At 36.2% G+C, this 16,836-nt stretch overlaps 1 protein-coding gene across 1 annotated transcript in view; it reads left to right on the top strand.

Moving 5' to 3' along the window:
* The window catches only part of LOC309481286 (uncharacterized protein), a gene marked incomplete at its 5' end in the record, with an annotated part of 159,103 nt that overhangs the window by 33,303 nt on the left and 108,964 nt on the right, over positions 1-16,836 (top strand). Inside the window, one exon of the mRNA XM_082146155.1 lies at positions 8,078-8,293. Coding sequence (XP_082002281.1) covers positions 8,078-8,293 — 216 coding nt within the window. The remainder of the gene's footprint in view (positions 1-8,077; positions 8,294-16,836) is intronic.

The raw sequence follows: 16,836 nt of genomic DNA, 5'->3' as shown, positions 1-16,836 counted from the left end.
TATCGGAGGGGGAAATATTTACCCGGAACTTCATTTAGACCCTGGTTCCTGCGGTGTAAACACATCGAGTACCAGCCCAAAGTTCCTAGTTCCTGGGGAAAGGTCCTGCGGTGGAAACGCGGCTTAAGCCTCCGTTACTAATTGTAAAACGTCACTTTAGAACTAGCAACGAAGGAACGCTGAGTCTCTTCATTGAAGCTTATTATTTTATGTAGAGTATTATGAGAGATAGATCGTCAAAACGAGTGCATTACCTCCATCTAGCTGATATTCTTCAGGTCAAGCTAATAGTAATAATCACAAATAAGTTTGAATGTCCGCTGAAGAAAGTGAATCTATGTCTTTATCCTTTTAACAGTTAAGAGCATTTGCCATTACAGCGCTAGTCATGTGAGTTGCGTCTTATTTTTAACAACTTTTTTTCAATCTTTCACTATAAAAGTATTTGTACAATAGGAAATAAACACAAGCAAACAGTTCAGTCAAAAGTACAAAAGCAGAGCCAGTTATAGTAGCTAGGGATGCACGATGATATCGGCACAACATCGGTATCGGCCGATAGGGTGGCGTGTTTCCTATGTGCATGTGACGACCGTGAACGTAGCATGAGCGCCAGCAACTTAAACTTCCAACATGTGGAGGCATTTCGAGCACCAGTTTGGTTTGAAATGTGCTGGGGACAGAGACGCATTCGCAAGTGCATTTTCAGAAGTGCTGGGTACAATGACGCAGTCATTTTTTTTCTCTTTCGTGCAGGTCATGTTTTGAAAGACAATGTCCTGAAGCTTACTAATGTAAGCTCTACAAGCTACTATGCTCTCCACAGAGCATAAAATATTCATTTTATTTTATTTTTCGTGTTCGCATTTATGAGGAAAAACAGTGACAGTTCTCCGTTACGGACGTGACCGCTCTGAAAGCGGCACTAAAAGACTGCTTTAAAACTTTCACAGAGACCTCAAACAGAAAGCACAAAGCCTTTCTAAGTGAATTTCGTTTTGTATTAATTGTATCTTAATTTTAATCAATGTTTCATCAACCAATTGCCTGGATTTAATAAATAATAAGTAAAGCAGATAATAGATAATGGATATCACAACACGGAGGCGCCGGCACGTGAACTGGAGCTAGTCTCATAAATGAAACGAAACTCAGCATAGCCTACTTGCCTCACAGACCTGAGAAATATATCTATTATCTACAGAATGCGTGAAATCATATTTTTAAACAGAACAATTCAAAACGAAAGACGGATCCATATGAAATGTGCATTTCTCTTCGACGCGTTCACTACTGCGAAGATCGCGAGGCAGCACTGTCAACTTCGTCTTTACAGCCGACACAGAAAACACTTGTTTATTAATAAACAATTAAAATGTCTCCTTGCTATATTTGACATATTCATAATCATTACTTTTGCGGTTCTTTGTGACAGCTTTTAGTTGCTTTATTGGCAGCGCCACCCTTACATGTTAAATGAACGGGTCACCACCGCATCAGCACCGAAAACAGGGGAGCTTTTGGTAGACCTGTTCAAGTAGGAGAAGATGTAAATTTTTTATTTGAAATTTTATTTTTATTTATTTTACTCCTAAGGACTGAAGTTTCAAGTCTGAACTTAAGAATAAAATGTGGCACTGGCTTATCATTTATTCTCCAAGTTAAATAATTTACCTATTTTTCAGGGGTGAATGTCTGTCTACATTTGTAAAATTATACATTTATGGTAGATTCAAATTTTGTTTTGTCTTGTGTATTGCCTTATCTACAACACATGAGTGTAATACGGTAAATGTAGTACAGGAGAGAGACTTGGATTTCTCTTCAGTAAAATTAAAGTGTATATACATCAGTATCGATATCGGACAAAATTAATTTGAAAATATCGGCATATCGAATATCGGCCAAAATGCAATATCGTGCATCCCTAATAGTAGCCTACAGGATTTCAGTTAAATAAAAAATATAGTTATGAAACTACCTTTAGACAAATTGATTTGCTCTGGAACAAGTAATAGATGAATAATTCAAAATGAATTATACCTCATGTTTGACCACTATCTACATAAGAGCCAGCGGCAAATTCCAGAAGGACTGGCCAAGATAAAGCTGTTCTCTGTACATGAGCGCTGAATGGCCGCTGACGGTCTGGAGCTCAATCTCTAAAAAAACATTTAAACAAATGGTCAAATATGTGCTATGTTTATATATAAGCCAAATATTTGAGATCTAAATAACTATATTCTGAAAATTACTGCTCCAAAAAAAAATGTTTTTTTCAGCCACGTTTCAACCCTCAGGTCTTCATCAGGCACAATGTCAATGTAAAGTAAAGTCAACTTTAAATAGACACAGGTGATCACCTTAATTAGGCACACCCAAGAAATCATGTGACAAATACAAGTCATGTGACAAATACAAGTCATATGACAAATACAAGTCATGTATTTCATGTGACAAATACAACTCATGTGGCAAATACAAGTTACAACATTTTTTGTAATCACTATAAAAATGGCTTAATATCAAAATCCTCATTCAACACTAAAGGTGACAAAGTATTTAAGGTATAAATCCAAAAACATTCCCTCTGTAATAATTTCTTCTCATAATCTCCTCTTGAGGGTTTTGTTACCTTTTCTATACCAATATACTGCAAAACGCTGACGTTATGGCCTACTTGTCTAAAATGAGACGCTATAGGACTGCGCATATCTCCAGTTCGAATGTTACTGCGATGTTCACTAATACGAGTGCGTAATTGTCTGAATGTTTTACCCACGTATGCAAGACCACAAGGACAACGAATTAAATAAATCACATGAGTGGAAGCACAGCTAATGGTACCCCGTATCGGAATATCACGACCAGTGCGTGGATGACTGAACGATTTACATTTGTGTGTAAAAGCACACTGGGCGCACTTACCACACCTATAATTACATGGAGGAAGAGTTGGAATACCTTGTTTAATACGTGAAGGATATTCAGATTTAACAAGCAAGTCACGAAGATTGTTTTGACGTTTAAAGATTAATTTCGGACCAAGACACCTGATAATTTTGGATCACTTGTAATAATATGCCAATGTTTATTTAGGACTCTACGAAACCCCGCACCCAATGCGGAGTACTTTGTCGCGCAAATGGGAGCATTAAGAACTTGCGTTTTTTTATTATTATGTTTTGTTCGCAAACACTGCATTTGAGATGTCTCGTTGAATTTCTTTTTGCCATTTTCGATCCATTCTATACGGTAACCACGATTCAAGAATCTTTTAGTTAAATCATTGGATTGATGAGGTTAAGATTCATCCGTGCTACAAACTCTACGCACACGCTTAAATTGACTGATAGGTAAACTCTTAACTAAAGGTCTAGGATGGAAACTATCGCCTCTTAGAATGGTATTGCGATCTGTTGGTTTTCGGTTCAGATCGGTATGGAGTTTCCCGTCACATATGTATACTCGAACATCAAGAAAACTAATGCTTACTGGATCACATTCCATAGTGAAATTCACATGCTCAGTCCTTGAGTTAAGATAATTCAAAAACGTCGACATCTCTGCAGGTGTGGCCTTAGTAATCATAAAAATGTCATCAATATACCGTTTGTAAAGCAAAATCTTAGAGAAAAAAGAATTTGACTCATTTAGAATAAAGTCATTTTCAAAAACTCCCATATACAAGCAAGCATAATTAGGTGCCATTTTACTACCCATTGCAGTACCTTTAACTTGTAAATAAAAATCGTCCTGAAAATGAAAAAAGTTGTTAGTTAAGACAATACTGACAATAATCCAATAAGCATGCTGTACTAGGTTTTACATCCACAGATCTTTGTGTTAAAAATTGTTCTAAAGTAAACCTTCAGTATGAGGGATGTTGGTTATATAAACTCTGAACATCAAAAGTAGCAAGAAGCACATCATCAACAGCAAAGTCAACACCATATAATGATTCATTAAAATCCATAGAATCTCTTACATAAGATGACAATATGGGTACAAATGGTTTGATATAAAAATCCACACAAGAAGAAATGTTCTCAGTGAGACTACCAATACCGCTCACAATAGGACGACCTTTCAAAGGGGTATCTAGTCCTTTGTGAACCTTAGGCAAAGTGTATATAATAGGTGTGATTGGAAAACCTACTTTAAGAAATTCATATTCATTTTTTACTAAACTCACCGTTTTCAAAGTGTGACAGTAACTTAGAATCAATCCACGCTTTTAATTTGTTAGTAGGATCAGCAGGTAAGGATTTATAAAAAGCATGATCATTCAACTGTCTGCGAATTTCTTTTTCATAATCTGAAGCTCGTTGAAGTACAATCGCTCCACCCTTATCTGCAGGACGCACTATCACCGTATTGTCTTTGCTAAGATCAAGTAAAGCATCCCTCTCCATTTTCGACAAGTTATTGTAGACTTTATATTGCCTTTTATTCTTAAGTAAATTTTTTACATCAAATTCCACAAGTCTACAGTAAGTATCTAAGGATGAATTTCTATTCTTAGATGGAATAAAGGTAGATTTTCTTTTGAAAGGGAGAAGAGTAATTGACTGTTCAAGAGTAACACTGCCCTGTGTGGTAGCGGGCGAAACATCATTAGATGGAAACGACTGTTCATTTGTGCCGAAGAACTCCCGAAGTCTCAGGGTTCTAAAAAGCAGAGATGTTGACGTTTTTGAATTATCTTAACTCAAGGACTGAGCATGTGAATTTCACTATGGAATGTGATCCAGTAAGCATTAGTTTTCTTGATGTTCGAGTATACATATGTGACGGGAAACTCCACACCGATCTGTACCGAAAACCAACGGATCGCAATACCATTCTAAGAGGCGATAGTTTCCATCCTAGACCTTTAGTTAAGAGTTTACCTATCAGTCAATTTAAGCGTGTGCGTAGAGTTTGTAGCACGGATGAATCTTAACCTCATCAATCCAATTATTTAACTAAAAGATTCTTGAATCGTGGTTACCGTATAGAATGGATCGAAAATGGCAAAAAGAAATTCAACGAGACATCTCAAATGCAGTGTTTGCGAACAAAACATAATAATAAAAAAACGCAAGTTCTTAATGCTCCCATTTGCGCGACAAAGTACTCAGCATTGGGTGCGGGGTTTCGTAGAGTCCTAAATAAACATTGGCATATTATTACAAGTGATCCAAAATTATCAGGTGTCTTGGTCCGAAATTAATCTTTAAACGTCAAAACAATCTTCGTGACTTGCTTGTTAAATCTGAATATCCTTCACGTATTAAACAAGGTATTCCAACTCTTCCTCCATGTAATTATAGGTGTGGTAAGTGCGCCCAGTGTGCTTTTACACACAAATGTAAATCGTTCAGTCATCCACGCACTGGTCGTGATATTCCGATACGGGGTACCATTAGCTGTGCTTCCACTCATGTGATTTATTTAATTCGTTGTCCTTGTGGTCTTGCATACGTGGGTAAAACATTCAGACAATTACGCACTCGTATTAGTGAACATCGCAGTAACATTCGAACTGGAGATATGCGCAGTCCTATAGCGTCTCATTTTAGACAAGTAGGCCATAACGTCAGCGTTTTGCAGTATATTGGTATAGAAAAGGTAACAAAACCCTCAAGAGGAGATTATGAGAAGAAATTATTACAGGGAATGTTTTTGGATTTATACCTTAAATACTTTGTCACCTTTAGGGTTGAATGAGGATTTTGATATTAAGCCATTTTTATAGTGATTCATTTTTATTTATTTTTTTGTAACTTGTATTTGCGTGATTTGCAAATACATGAGTTGTATTTGTCACATGACATACACATGACTTGTATTTGTCATATGATTTGTATTTGTCACATGATTTCTTGGGTGTGCCTAATTAAGGTGATCACCTGTGTCTATTTAAAGTTGACTTCACTTTACACTGACATTGTGCCTGATGAAGACCTGAGGGTCGAAACGTTGTTTGAATAAAATTTATTTTTGGGAGCAGTAATTTTCAGTGTGCGGACTTCACACTTCTTTATTTGTCTATATCATTCAGTTGTCCTGCACCTGCGCCCAATCTGGGTGTTTGGGATGTGCACACCATTTTTGTATTCTAAATAACTATATTCTCACCTAAAAAAATATTATATTATATTAATCTGATTGGTGTGTAATTATTTTCAGGGAAACGCACGGCTAAAAAAGTAGTTCCAGACAGGTCTTGACCTCATTAAAATCAGAAAGAACAGCAAGTAACACATTGATTAAAACATGACATTAGAAAGACTAAAATAGTTATTTCTAGTGAAACGTTTTCCAATAATATACAACTTCCAAAAAAAACTTTTTACATTATACTACAGGGCTGTTGAATGCTTGAACCTGATTGGTTGACAAAAATTCTAAGGTGTGCAGTTATTTTCAGGGAAACGCACGGCTAAAGTAGTTCCAGGCAGGTCTTGACCGCATTACATGTCCATATCACTTCGCCAAATGATTTCAGTTATTTCAAAGGTCCTTACAGCAACAACAGCAAAAGAACCAAAAGCCCCAGTGAAAAAAACATTCAGGATTCAGTGATATGGCTTCTCTGTCATGTGTCTGTATAACAGCAAACCCAGGAGTGTGTCCAATCAGAAGAGTTTTCACCAAGACTTAGAATGTAGTGCAGACTGTGTAGGCCTACTGCTTTCATGGTGCCTTTCTAGTGCTTATAGTATTTGTCCTTTCATGAGCTTGACATCTCCTTTCATTTTATGGAATCGATTGTGGAAAAGTGTAAAAATTCTTATAATGATGACAAATGCAGTAAAAACAGTAATATTGTGAAAAATTGTTAAAATTGAAAAATAAAGTTTTTTCTATTTTAACATTTTGCAAAAATGTATTCCTGTGATCAAAGCTAAATTCTCAGCATCATTACTCCGGTCTTCAGTGTCTCATGATCCTTCAGAAATTATTCTAATATGCTGATTCAATGCTCAAGAAACATGTCTGATTATTATCATTGTTGAAAACATTGATACACAGTTTCCACAAAAATATGAATACACAAATACATTTTTCAGCATTCCAAATAAAAATAACCATTATTAATAATTGAGCACAAATAATAACTGATAATAATTGAGCAGCAAATCATCATATCAGAATGATTTCTGAAGGATCCTGCGACACTGAAGACTGGAGTAATGAAGTAATGATGCTGAAAATTCAGCTTTGATCACTGGAATAAATTACAGTTTACAATATTCACATAGAAAACAGATATTTTACATTGTAATAATAAACAGATATTTTACATTGTAATAATATTGCACAATATTTTTACTGTAAGGATGAATTCATTTTATCAAAATTAGGCTTCAGACTTTAGCTGTTTTTTATCAAATAAATTCAACCTTCTTTCAAAAACATTAAAAATTCTTAATTATTTCAAACTTTTGACCACCAGTGTAGATAGCTATATATAAAACAATGTGAACCAATTACCAAATAATATTTTAAATAGGCTGACACTTTCCTAATCATGGACTTAAAGTGAAAGTCGTCAGATTTAGCCTGCTCCAGTGTAAGTTTGAGAATAATATTTTGAGTTTTATTATTTTCTTAGACAAGTGAAATTACTGAAGAAAGCCTGGAAACAGATACATACATTCACTCTTACCTTCTGTCTGACTCTGATATGCTGAAAACTGTAATGTTTCTTTGTGCATTAGTGACAAATAACGTAAGCATGAGATGGCCAGTAGTAGTTTACATCCCTGGAAATGAATGTTGGTCGTTTAACTTTTTTTTTTTCGTAAATATTCGGCAAATATTGATGTATTGTCTCGGCGTGTTCAGCTGCTTATCTTAATACCTCAGCTCAGATTCTTCAAGTATTAAAAAGTGTTGCGCTGCTTGGATTCTTTGGACAGTAAATCCAGCCTTCTTCGATTTGATTGGCTATCAAACATTTCGACATTGACGAGCCGCTGCACTGAGACTGAGCACGCAAAATTTTTGACACAAGTGGGCCATTCGTCTGGGCTGACGGAAAGATAGGCTATGTACATTTTCTATAATTCGTTCTTTATTTACGTAGCAATGGACCAAACCAAGTTGTACGGCACACCGGGAAAAGTCCAGGTGAACCAGATGCCCAGTCTGCCCCAGCCAGGAGTGTGTCCAAGCAGAAAATATAAACCAGGAATGTGTGCCCGGATACGTTTCGTGTCGTGTGCCGATGACCGTGACTGTGCCAACAATGAGAAATGCTGCAACAATGGATGTGGACTTCAGTGTATGGCTCCAGTTACAGGTATTATATTATATTATATTATATTATATTATATTATATTATATTATATTATATTATATTATATTATATTATATTATATTATATTAGGTATAACTTAACTAAAGGTATACCATTTCTAGGCGTGTTCCCCGAACCATACCTTAGGAAGCTGCTTAAGATATACCCTCTTACGTGCGACGTTACCCGGTGCTGTCCGTGGCGATGGTGCTGAATTGGTTGATATCGACGGCTCGAGAATCAATTATTCTCTCGTGCAGGAGCTGCTTCACTGTATTTTGCGAGAAAGCGGTGTTCTTTATAAAATAAGCACTTCAAAAATAGTTGAAATTGCATTTATTAGGACTCATGGGATATTATAAAAAATAATCCAATCTATAATAGCCTTTAATAGCCTAGCCTACATATTTTAAAATTGTATCATATATTGCTGCTTCAATAACCATTTCCAAAATTTTACGTGCTTTCATCTCTTTATGATGTTTTATTAACAAAGTTCGGGAGGAGCACGTTCAGATAATTAACACAAGTGGAGAGCACTCAGCAATCAATGGTAAGAGGTATATACATTCAGTAGTCTCACCTCAATCCTTTGACAGTTTTGCAGCATTCCTCCACCACCCCTTCTCCACGCTTCTAGCCCTAAACATTTACATACGGGGGGGGCTCGGAGCCCTCGCCCCGGACAGCACGCCAAATACGCATTAAACTTTACCCCCTCAAATTGTATGCAAGTGTGAACTCGTGAACCCATTTTTGTTCGCTGAGGTGGATCTGCGATGAAATATTGTTCTTGTAAATACTTTCCAGCATTTCAGTTATAAAAGTGTACATCTTACGGTGCTCGGCAGTGATCAAAAAGGATAAACAGTGGATTTTGAATCTCTTCTTGTAAACTCAGAGATGTGGATTCAGATGGCAATGAAATTTTGTTAAAAAAACAATTTGGCCAGGTATTTTTACGTGGGCTGGGTGAGAAAAAACACTGACATTATGGATTTGGACGGCAATAAAATCACTTACCCCTGTAAATGTTTAAAATACCATACGAGCCCATGAGAAACAATTAGCGTCTGAATAGAACTTAACTGACAGTAGCCTATGCTTTCACTGGCCTTTGAAAGCGCTCCGCAGATGGCGCCGTCTTTTAGAACAACTATTCGCTGTATTGCTGTCATAGTTTGAGCCACTGTTGTGCCTGAACTCGTTCATATTTTGGGCGAACGTGAACTGAACATACCGTAATACTGCCTGATGAACGTTACTGTGAACTCGTTCATTCTGGTGTCTGTGAACGGCACGCTCTCTCACTTTAACTTCGTTCAACAGGGTGCCAGATTTCTATAGAGCCTTCCAGGTGAAAACCCGGCTAAAACACACCGTGAACAGGCCTTAATATATAGCGGAAAAAACACCCAATCTGGCAACACCAGCCACCAGTGTCACACCGCCGCATGCGTAATCAAAACAAAAAGCAGCATGGAGGCGACAAAGCAGCAAGTAGGGGTCGTATGATCATTTAAACGCGTTTTATGACAAGGTCGGTGAGGATGGGAAAATCTTTCATTTCTGTGCAAACTTTGAAAGGAAAAGAAAATCCTCACTTGTTGAACCTGCCTGGTATATTTTTCCAGGATTCCAGTATTCCTTTTTAGTATGTACTGAAATGGAAAATTATTAAAATTGAAAAACATTTGCACCTTAAAGGGATAGTTCGCCCAAAAATGATATTTAGCCCATGATTTACTCACCCTCAAGCCGTTCGAGATGTATATGTCAATCTTTTTTCAGACGAACACATTTTCAGTTATTTTAGAAAATGTCTTAGATCTTTCAGTGGTTAGAATGTGAAGCAATGGGGTCCAGCTCGTTGAAGTCCGCAAATGAGCATGCATCCTTCACAAAAGTAATCCATCCGGCTCCAGGGGGATAAACGAAGGCCTTCCGAGGGTAATCCGTGCGGTTTTGTCGTAAAAATATACATATTTAAAACTTTATAAACGAAAATAACTGGCTTCCGGTCGCGGTCGACGCGCGTTCACGGAGATGGATGCTGGCATATGACGTAGGACGTAGCGTAGGAAGCGTCGTGACGTAGAACGAACGTAGAGTTTTGTTTTGCTCTGCTCTCTGGCTGCGCTGTCACGTTCGTACTACGTCACGACGCTTCTATCTCCATGAACGCGCGCCGACCGCCACCGGAAGACAGTTATTTTCGTTTATAAAGTTTTAAATATGTATATTTTTACGACAAAACCGCACGGATTACCCTCGGAAGGCCTTCGTTTATCCCCCTGGAGCCGGATGGATTACTTTTGTGAAGGATGCATGCTCATTTGCGGACTTCAACGAGCTGGACCCCATTGCTTCACATTCTAACCACTGAAAGATCTAAGACATTTTCTAAAATAACTGAAAATGTGTTCGTCTGAAAAAAGATTGACATATACATCTCGAACGGCTTGAGGGTGAGTAAATCATGGCTTAAATATCATTTTTGGGCGAACTATCCCTTTAAGCACTAGAGCTGCACGATTCTGGCTAAAATGAGAATCGCGATTTTTTTGCTTGGAATCAAGATCACGATTCTCTCATGATTCTGAAAAGCTTTATTATTTTAAAGATCTACAAATCCTGAACATTAGGTTACCAAACAAGATAGAAACAAAATAAGACATAAAACGCTTGCTTCAGTCAAATTTAAATAAATGCAGTAAACAAAAAGAATGTAATATTTAAATAAATAAAAAATGACAATTAAACATTGACAACATTCAAAGGTATTACACCAGGCTATAGACCTATTAAAGATTCTTAGCAAGAAACACTATCAACATTTTTGGGTATGGCGTTGCGTTGAATAGCGTTGCCTTTATAGACGTTTGTTTCGACTAGTTTGTGATTGAGCAGTTTTATTTTTAACCATCTCATACTGTAGTTTATTTGAGATAAGTTTATAATAACTTTGCTTTTCATTTATTACTTAAAGCTCATTTGAAGTTTTTCGATAGCTACTACATTAAAAACTACTAGCCTAACTGATAAAGTTCACACATTATTTAAAACAAGTGAACAGTCAGTAATAAAATAAGAACAAATACACAAATTACATAACATGAATACTCTAAATAACAAAGTTTACAAAGTCTAACAGTATATTCAGGCACATAAATTAATAATTAAGCCTAAATGTAAAATAACACCATTTGTCACTGTATAAATTGAATATAGTTTAATCTTTGTTAAAAGTGTATTTTATTGTTTTATTTAAATCAATGACACAGAAAACAGTATACATAATATTAAGTGTGTGCTGTCACTTTAAGACCGACTGCACGGACCGAAAAAAACGGACAAATAGCCGTTTCTTTCTCAGCTGTTCACATAGGCTATGACATAAACGAGAGAATGCTTGTCGAGATGGTCATTTAGACCGGTATGTTGACAATTTTGTGTTTATGTGTCCGTTCAAGGGCAAGGAAACGCGAAAGAGGAATCAATTCTGCATTCGAGCGCTGTCTGAAACGCGCCTCTCTTTCACTGCGCTTCGAGTGTGTGTGGCTGTGCGCACATATAACGCGCGATTATATTCTTCCGCGATTAAAATTGTTTGAATGTGTAAATTGGCAAGTCAATACACGTCCAAATTATGAACTTTCACTCTATGATGGTTAAATTTAGCATTTAATCTGCGAATCACATGCATGCCGAACCGAATCTAGTGCGATCCGTTCCACCCGCGCTATCTCGTTGAATATCATTGGCAGAATCGTAGAAATGCAGGATTAAGATCGCGTGGGGGTTGAATCGAGATCGCGATCTTTTAACGATTAATTGTGCAGCTCTATTAAGCACTACTGTCCTGTTTTTCTTGTAATAATTCCTCATTAAAAAAGACCATTCAAGCAGCACGTTTTTCCTCATGTTAAAACTGATAAAATAATTGCTGTCTGTGGTTCTATATGGGCAGTGGAAATATTTTTGAAAAATAATAGCTCGTAGCAACATATGGAAAAAAAGAACTATGAACTAGTTCATTTTTGGAACTGTGACTTAGTTCAAAATGTTGAAGTATGAACTATGAACTGAACTAGTTCATTTTAAAATTTGTGAACTGAACTTTGAAATAGTTCATGTAGAAAGTGAACTTTCCCAACACTGGTTTGAGCAAACTCCCCACCACAATCATTCCCTTTAAATAGACTATTAACCCTCTGGGGTCTGAGGTGTTTTTGGGGTCCTTGAGATGTTCTGACATGCCCTGACATTTGTACTTTTTTCAGTTGCTTATAAACATATTAATGGCAAAGGTATAAATACACTCTATTTAGCACAAACAGGGCTACCATAATATGTGAGCAACATGCATGTACATGTTTGTATTTTTGAGAGAATAATGTTTATGCATGGTTATTGAAAAAAACTAAAAATGAAAGTTTCTGAAATAAGGCCACAAAACACATACTAAATATGTGTCCATAAGACTTCTGAATAATGCATTTTGTCGCCTAGAGTTTTTTCTTCAAAATGATGTGAAAATCATCCTGCCTAACCATTCACATAAAACAATATATTGATTTAAATTTTGTAAGAAACTTTTTTTTTGGTAAGGCAATATGCGGGTGGACGTAAACGATCCAACACCATCATGAATATTGAGTGATTCACACCTGAGAAGTTCACACCCATAATTAACCTCTCATTCAGGTGTGTCACTGAGCCACAAGAAAGAATGCAAGGACAAAATAAATAAATAATAATAAAAATAAAATAAAAATATATATAAAATTGGTTCACAGTTGGAAACGCAGTTGTTTTTTTTTACAAATTGTGCTTGCAAATTGTATAATATCCAAGGTAAACATTTCTAGTAATAGTGCAGTTAATTGTTCTCACTGTATTTTCAGAAAGTTTTGGAATATATTATCTACCCAAATGTGTCACTAATAAAGCACAATAAAAATAATTTAAAGAGAAGGCTTATATTGACCTTTTAAGATTGTTTACATCTATCCTTGTATATATATATATTTGCTATTTTATTAAAAAGGTTATACAATTACAACAACAATTAAAATGTTAACAATATTTCCAGTGTAATCTTTCTTTGTAAAAACTAAAGTATACATTTTATCAGAGAGGGGGTAAAATCTTTGCGTGGCAGGGGGAGCTGCCACTCGACCAGTCACGGATATATGCGCCGGCCACTCGACCAGTCACGGATATATGCGCCGGCCACTCGAACTTACACAATATGTAAGGGTTTTTTTTTTCCTCAGAGTGTTTTTATTGGACATCTTATCAAACATAAGATAGACTTTACAATACATTTTCTTTTTATGTTAACCAACCCACCCAAGAACAATCCCCACCTGTTGCACCAATACACATATTCATTTGAAAAAAACAAAAACAATCATTAACATGTTTTAAAGAAGAGAGCACAAGTACGTACAGTATATTACTCCTCTGAAATTGAGATTAGAGAGGGATCCACCTTCCTAATTTGGTCCAGAACCGGTTGCCAGATATCAAAAAATGTATAGGCACAGCCTGCTGTAGCATATCTTATTTTTTCCATGGTCATTGTATAAAAGATCAATGAGCCACATTTTAAAAGTTGGAGGAGACTTATCTTTCCATTTAAACAGTATCTGCCGTCGAGCTAAAAGAGTGGAAAATGCTATGAGGCTTTTGTTGTTTTGATTTAAGTGAAAATGCTGCGGTACAGTGCCAAATACAGAGATCATGGCATCAGGCTCTATGACTGTCCCCAATGTGTCGGAAATAAATTTAAATATAGACTTCCAAAAATCTTCAAGTTTTTGACAGAACCAAAACATGTGAGACAGAGTGCCTGGTTCGGCTTCACATCTATCACAGTGAGGATCTATGTCTGATTTAAATTTTGCCAGTTTTACTTTAGACCAATGCAATCTATGAACAACTTTAAATTGGATCACTCGATGTCTTTGACATATTGAAGATGAGTGAATGTTTTTCAATACAGATTCCCATACATCCTCAGAGATTCCTATAGCCAGTTCCTCTTCCCACAATCTTTTCACGTGAGCTAGAGGTCCCATATTATGAGAATTCATTGCACTATAGATTTTACCAATGGCCCCCTTAGAGTATGGATTCGCTTTTAGAACAGTCTCAAGAAGTGTCTCAGGTGGTAATGAGGGGAAGTGACTAACAGATGATGCTACAAAACTGCGAAGTTGAAGATATTTAAAGAAGTGAGTGTTGGGAATTTGGAATTTGGTTTTCACTTGCTGAAAGGTTGCAAAAGTACCTTCAATATACATATCCTTTAGTACCTTAAGGCCGTTTACAGACCAGACACCAAAAGAGTCATCTATAATAGAAGGGGTAAACATGTGATTTCTTACTATGGGAGCATAGACTGATACATCATTAAGTGAAAAATGTCTTCTAAACTGTCCCCATATTTTGAAGGAGTGCTTAACCACTGGATTCAGAGAGTATTTATATATTGGATGAGGTGATGGCAATGTTGAGCAGAGTAATGCATGTAAAGAAGCAGGATGGCATGACAAGTTTTCAAGGGTCAGCCACTTAGGACCACCAGTATGTGAATTAAACCAATATAACATAGAACGAGCATTGGCTGCCCAATAATAGTACTGAAAATTGGGTAATGATAATCCTCCATGTTCTCTATGTCGCCACAAAACACTTGCGTGCATTTTTCCCATTCCATATAAAAGCTGATACCAGCTTGTCTATCAATATGAAGAACGATTTGGTTAAAAATATCGGGATACACTGGAAAAGATATAGAAATCTAGGTAGGATATTCATCTTGACGGTGTTTATCCTGCCTCCTAGCGATAGCGGTAGTGTACCCCAACGCTCAAAATCTTGTTTTATAGAATCTATCAATGGAATAAAATTTGTTTTATAGAGGTTCTTGTAATTATTAGTAACCCATATACCTAAATACTTAAATTTATCTTTACTCAATTTAAATGGAAAGGAGTTAAATGTGATAAATCTGGCTGCACTGTTAATCGGCATAAGTTCACTTTTTTTGCATATTTATTTTATATCCTGATATTTTTCCAAAAATACCAAGTAATGACAGTAGACGAGGCAGGGTCCTAAGCAGCTCAGACACATACAGATGGTGGACAACCAGAATGCCTATTACCGCCGCGCCAGCCGCCGCGGCGAAATCACCGCGGCGAAAATAAACCAGCCGCATTTCAAAGTCGTTCCCGAAATGACCGCCAGGTGGCGCAAAGGGACATTGTGCAAAACAGCAGCAATTGCCGTATTTTAAAATGTAAGTGGGTTAAATATAAAACCCTAAGCCTAATAGGCATATTTTTCATATATATAAATAGGCCTATTAGGCTACAACAGAATAGAACCAAAGATAGAATCAATTTTAGAACTGAAAAAATAGAATCAAAAGTTAAAAATAGAGACGATATTAGGAGCAATGACGCTGAATATTTTTACTATTCTATTGAGGAATTAGATAAATGAAGAGCTCTCGTGAGCGATACAATTGCATAGTAATTTATAGTGATTTCAAAAGCAGTCCTTAAAAAATAAATAAATGGTGTAGTGTGGCATAATTTTTGAGAGATTACGCGGAACGCGTTTTCGTTAAGATCCTAGTTTCAATGCCCTTAATGTATATAGGCTAGGCTACTGCTTTAAAAAAATGTCACAACGCGTTTTGAGATTGTTTTGAATTAAACATTGAAGTTTAAAATGTAGTGTTTTGGCACACCAGGCCGAGTGGCGTTACGCATTGTTCAAAAATCAGGTTTTATTCTGGCATGTTGAATTGGCGTTAGAATTTTTTTTTTAGATTTATTAGATTTAGATTTTAGATTTCGTTAGATTTATTTTTCTCATAACCGCTAAAAAAACTTAATATATGCCTTAATATGACCTACTTAATATAGGCAATAGGCATATAATAGCCTATATAATAAATTAGCAAAACTTGGCCACTAAATATTTAATTTTCAATTATTTTAATTATCACAATTAAAGTTTTAATTTTATTAAATTGAACAAGCGCAACAATCAGCATTTAATCAAATATTCTAAAAGATGTATTATTAATAATAATGTTATTTCAACATAATATTTCGTTTTTTTCGACATAATATGTGTGCGTGCAACAAGCAAGATGTGTATTTGTAAATCCGGTGATGCGTGCATTGATTTTTATCAATAAACTAGTGTTTTCTGACAGTGTCGACTACAAAGATGAAGTTGACGATCGCCATATTTGTAGTGAACGCACCTAGAGAGAAATGCACATAAAGACATAATCAGAGAGTAGCCTTTTTCTTTTCGTTTTGAATTATTTAGTTTGAAGACGTTTCAAGCTTTGTGTATTTGATGTATTTCTCATGTCTGTGTGAGGCATACGCTGAGTTTCGTTAAGTTAGGAGGATGAGATGCGCTCCAGCTGACGTGCAATGCAAGTGACCGCGCGGGCGCCTCCATGATTAGTGTCTGTTATATTTGCTTCTCTTACTTATTAAATCCAGCAA

This window comes from Leuciscus leuciscus, assembly GCF_965113295.1.
Source record: "Leuciscus leuciscus genome assembly, chromosome: 18".
Taxonomy (NCBI): Eukaryota; Metazoa; Chordata; class Actinopteri; order Cypriniformes; family Leuciscidae; genus Leuciscus; species Leuciscus leuciscus.
The sequence above is the reverse complement of the archived record's forward strand: the minus strand, read 5'-3'. Positions and strand labels throughout refer to the sequence as shown.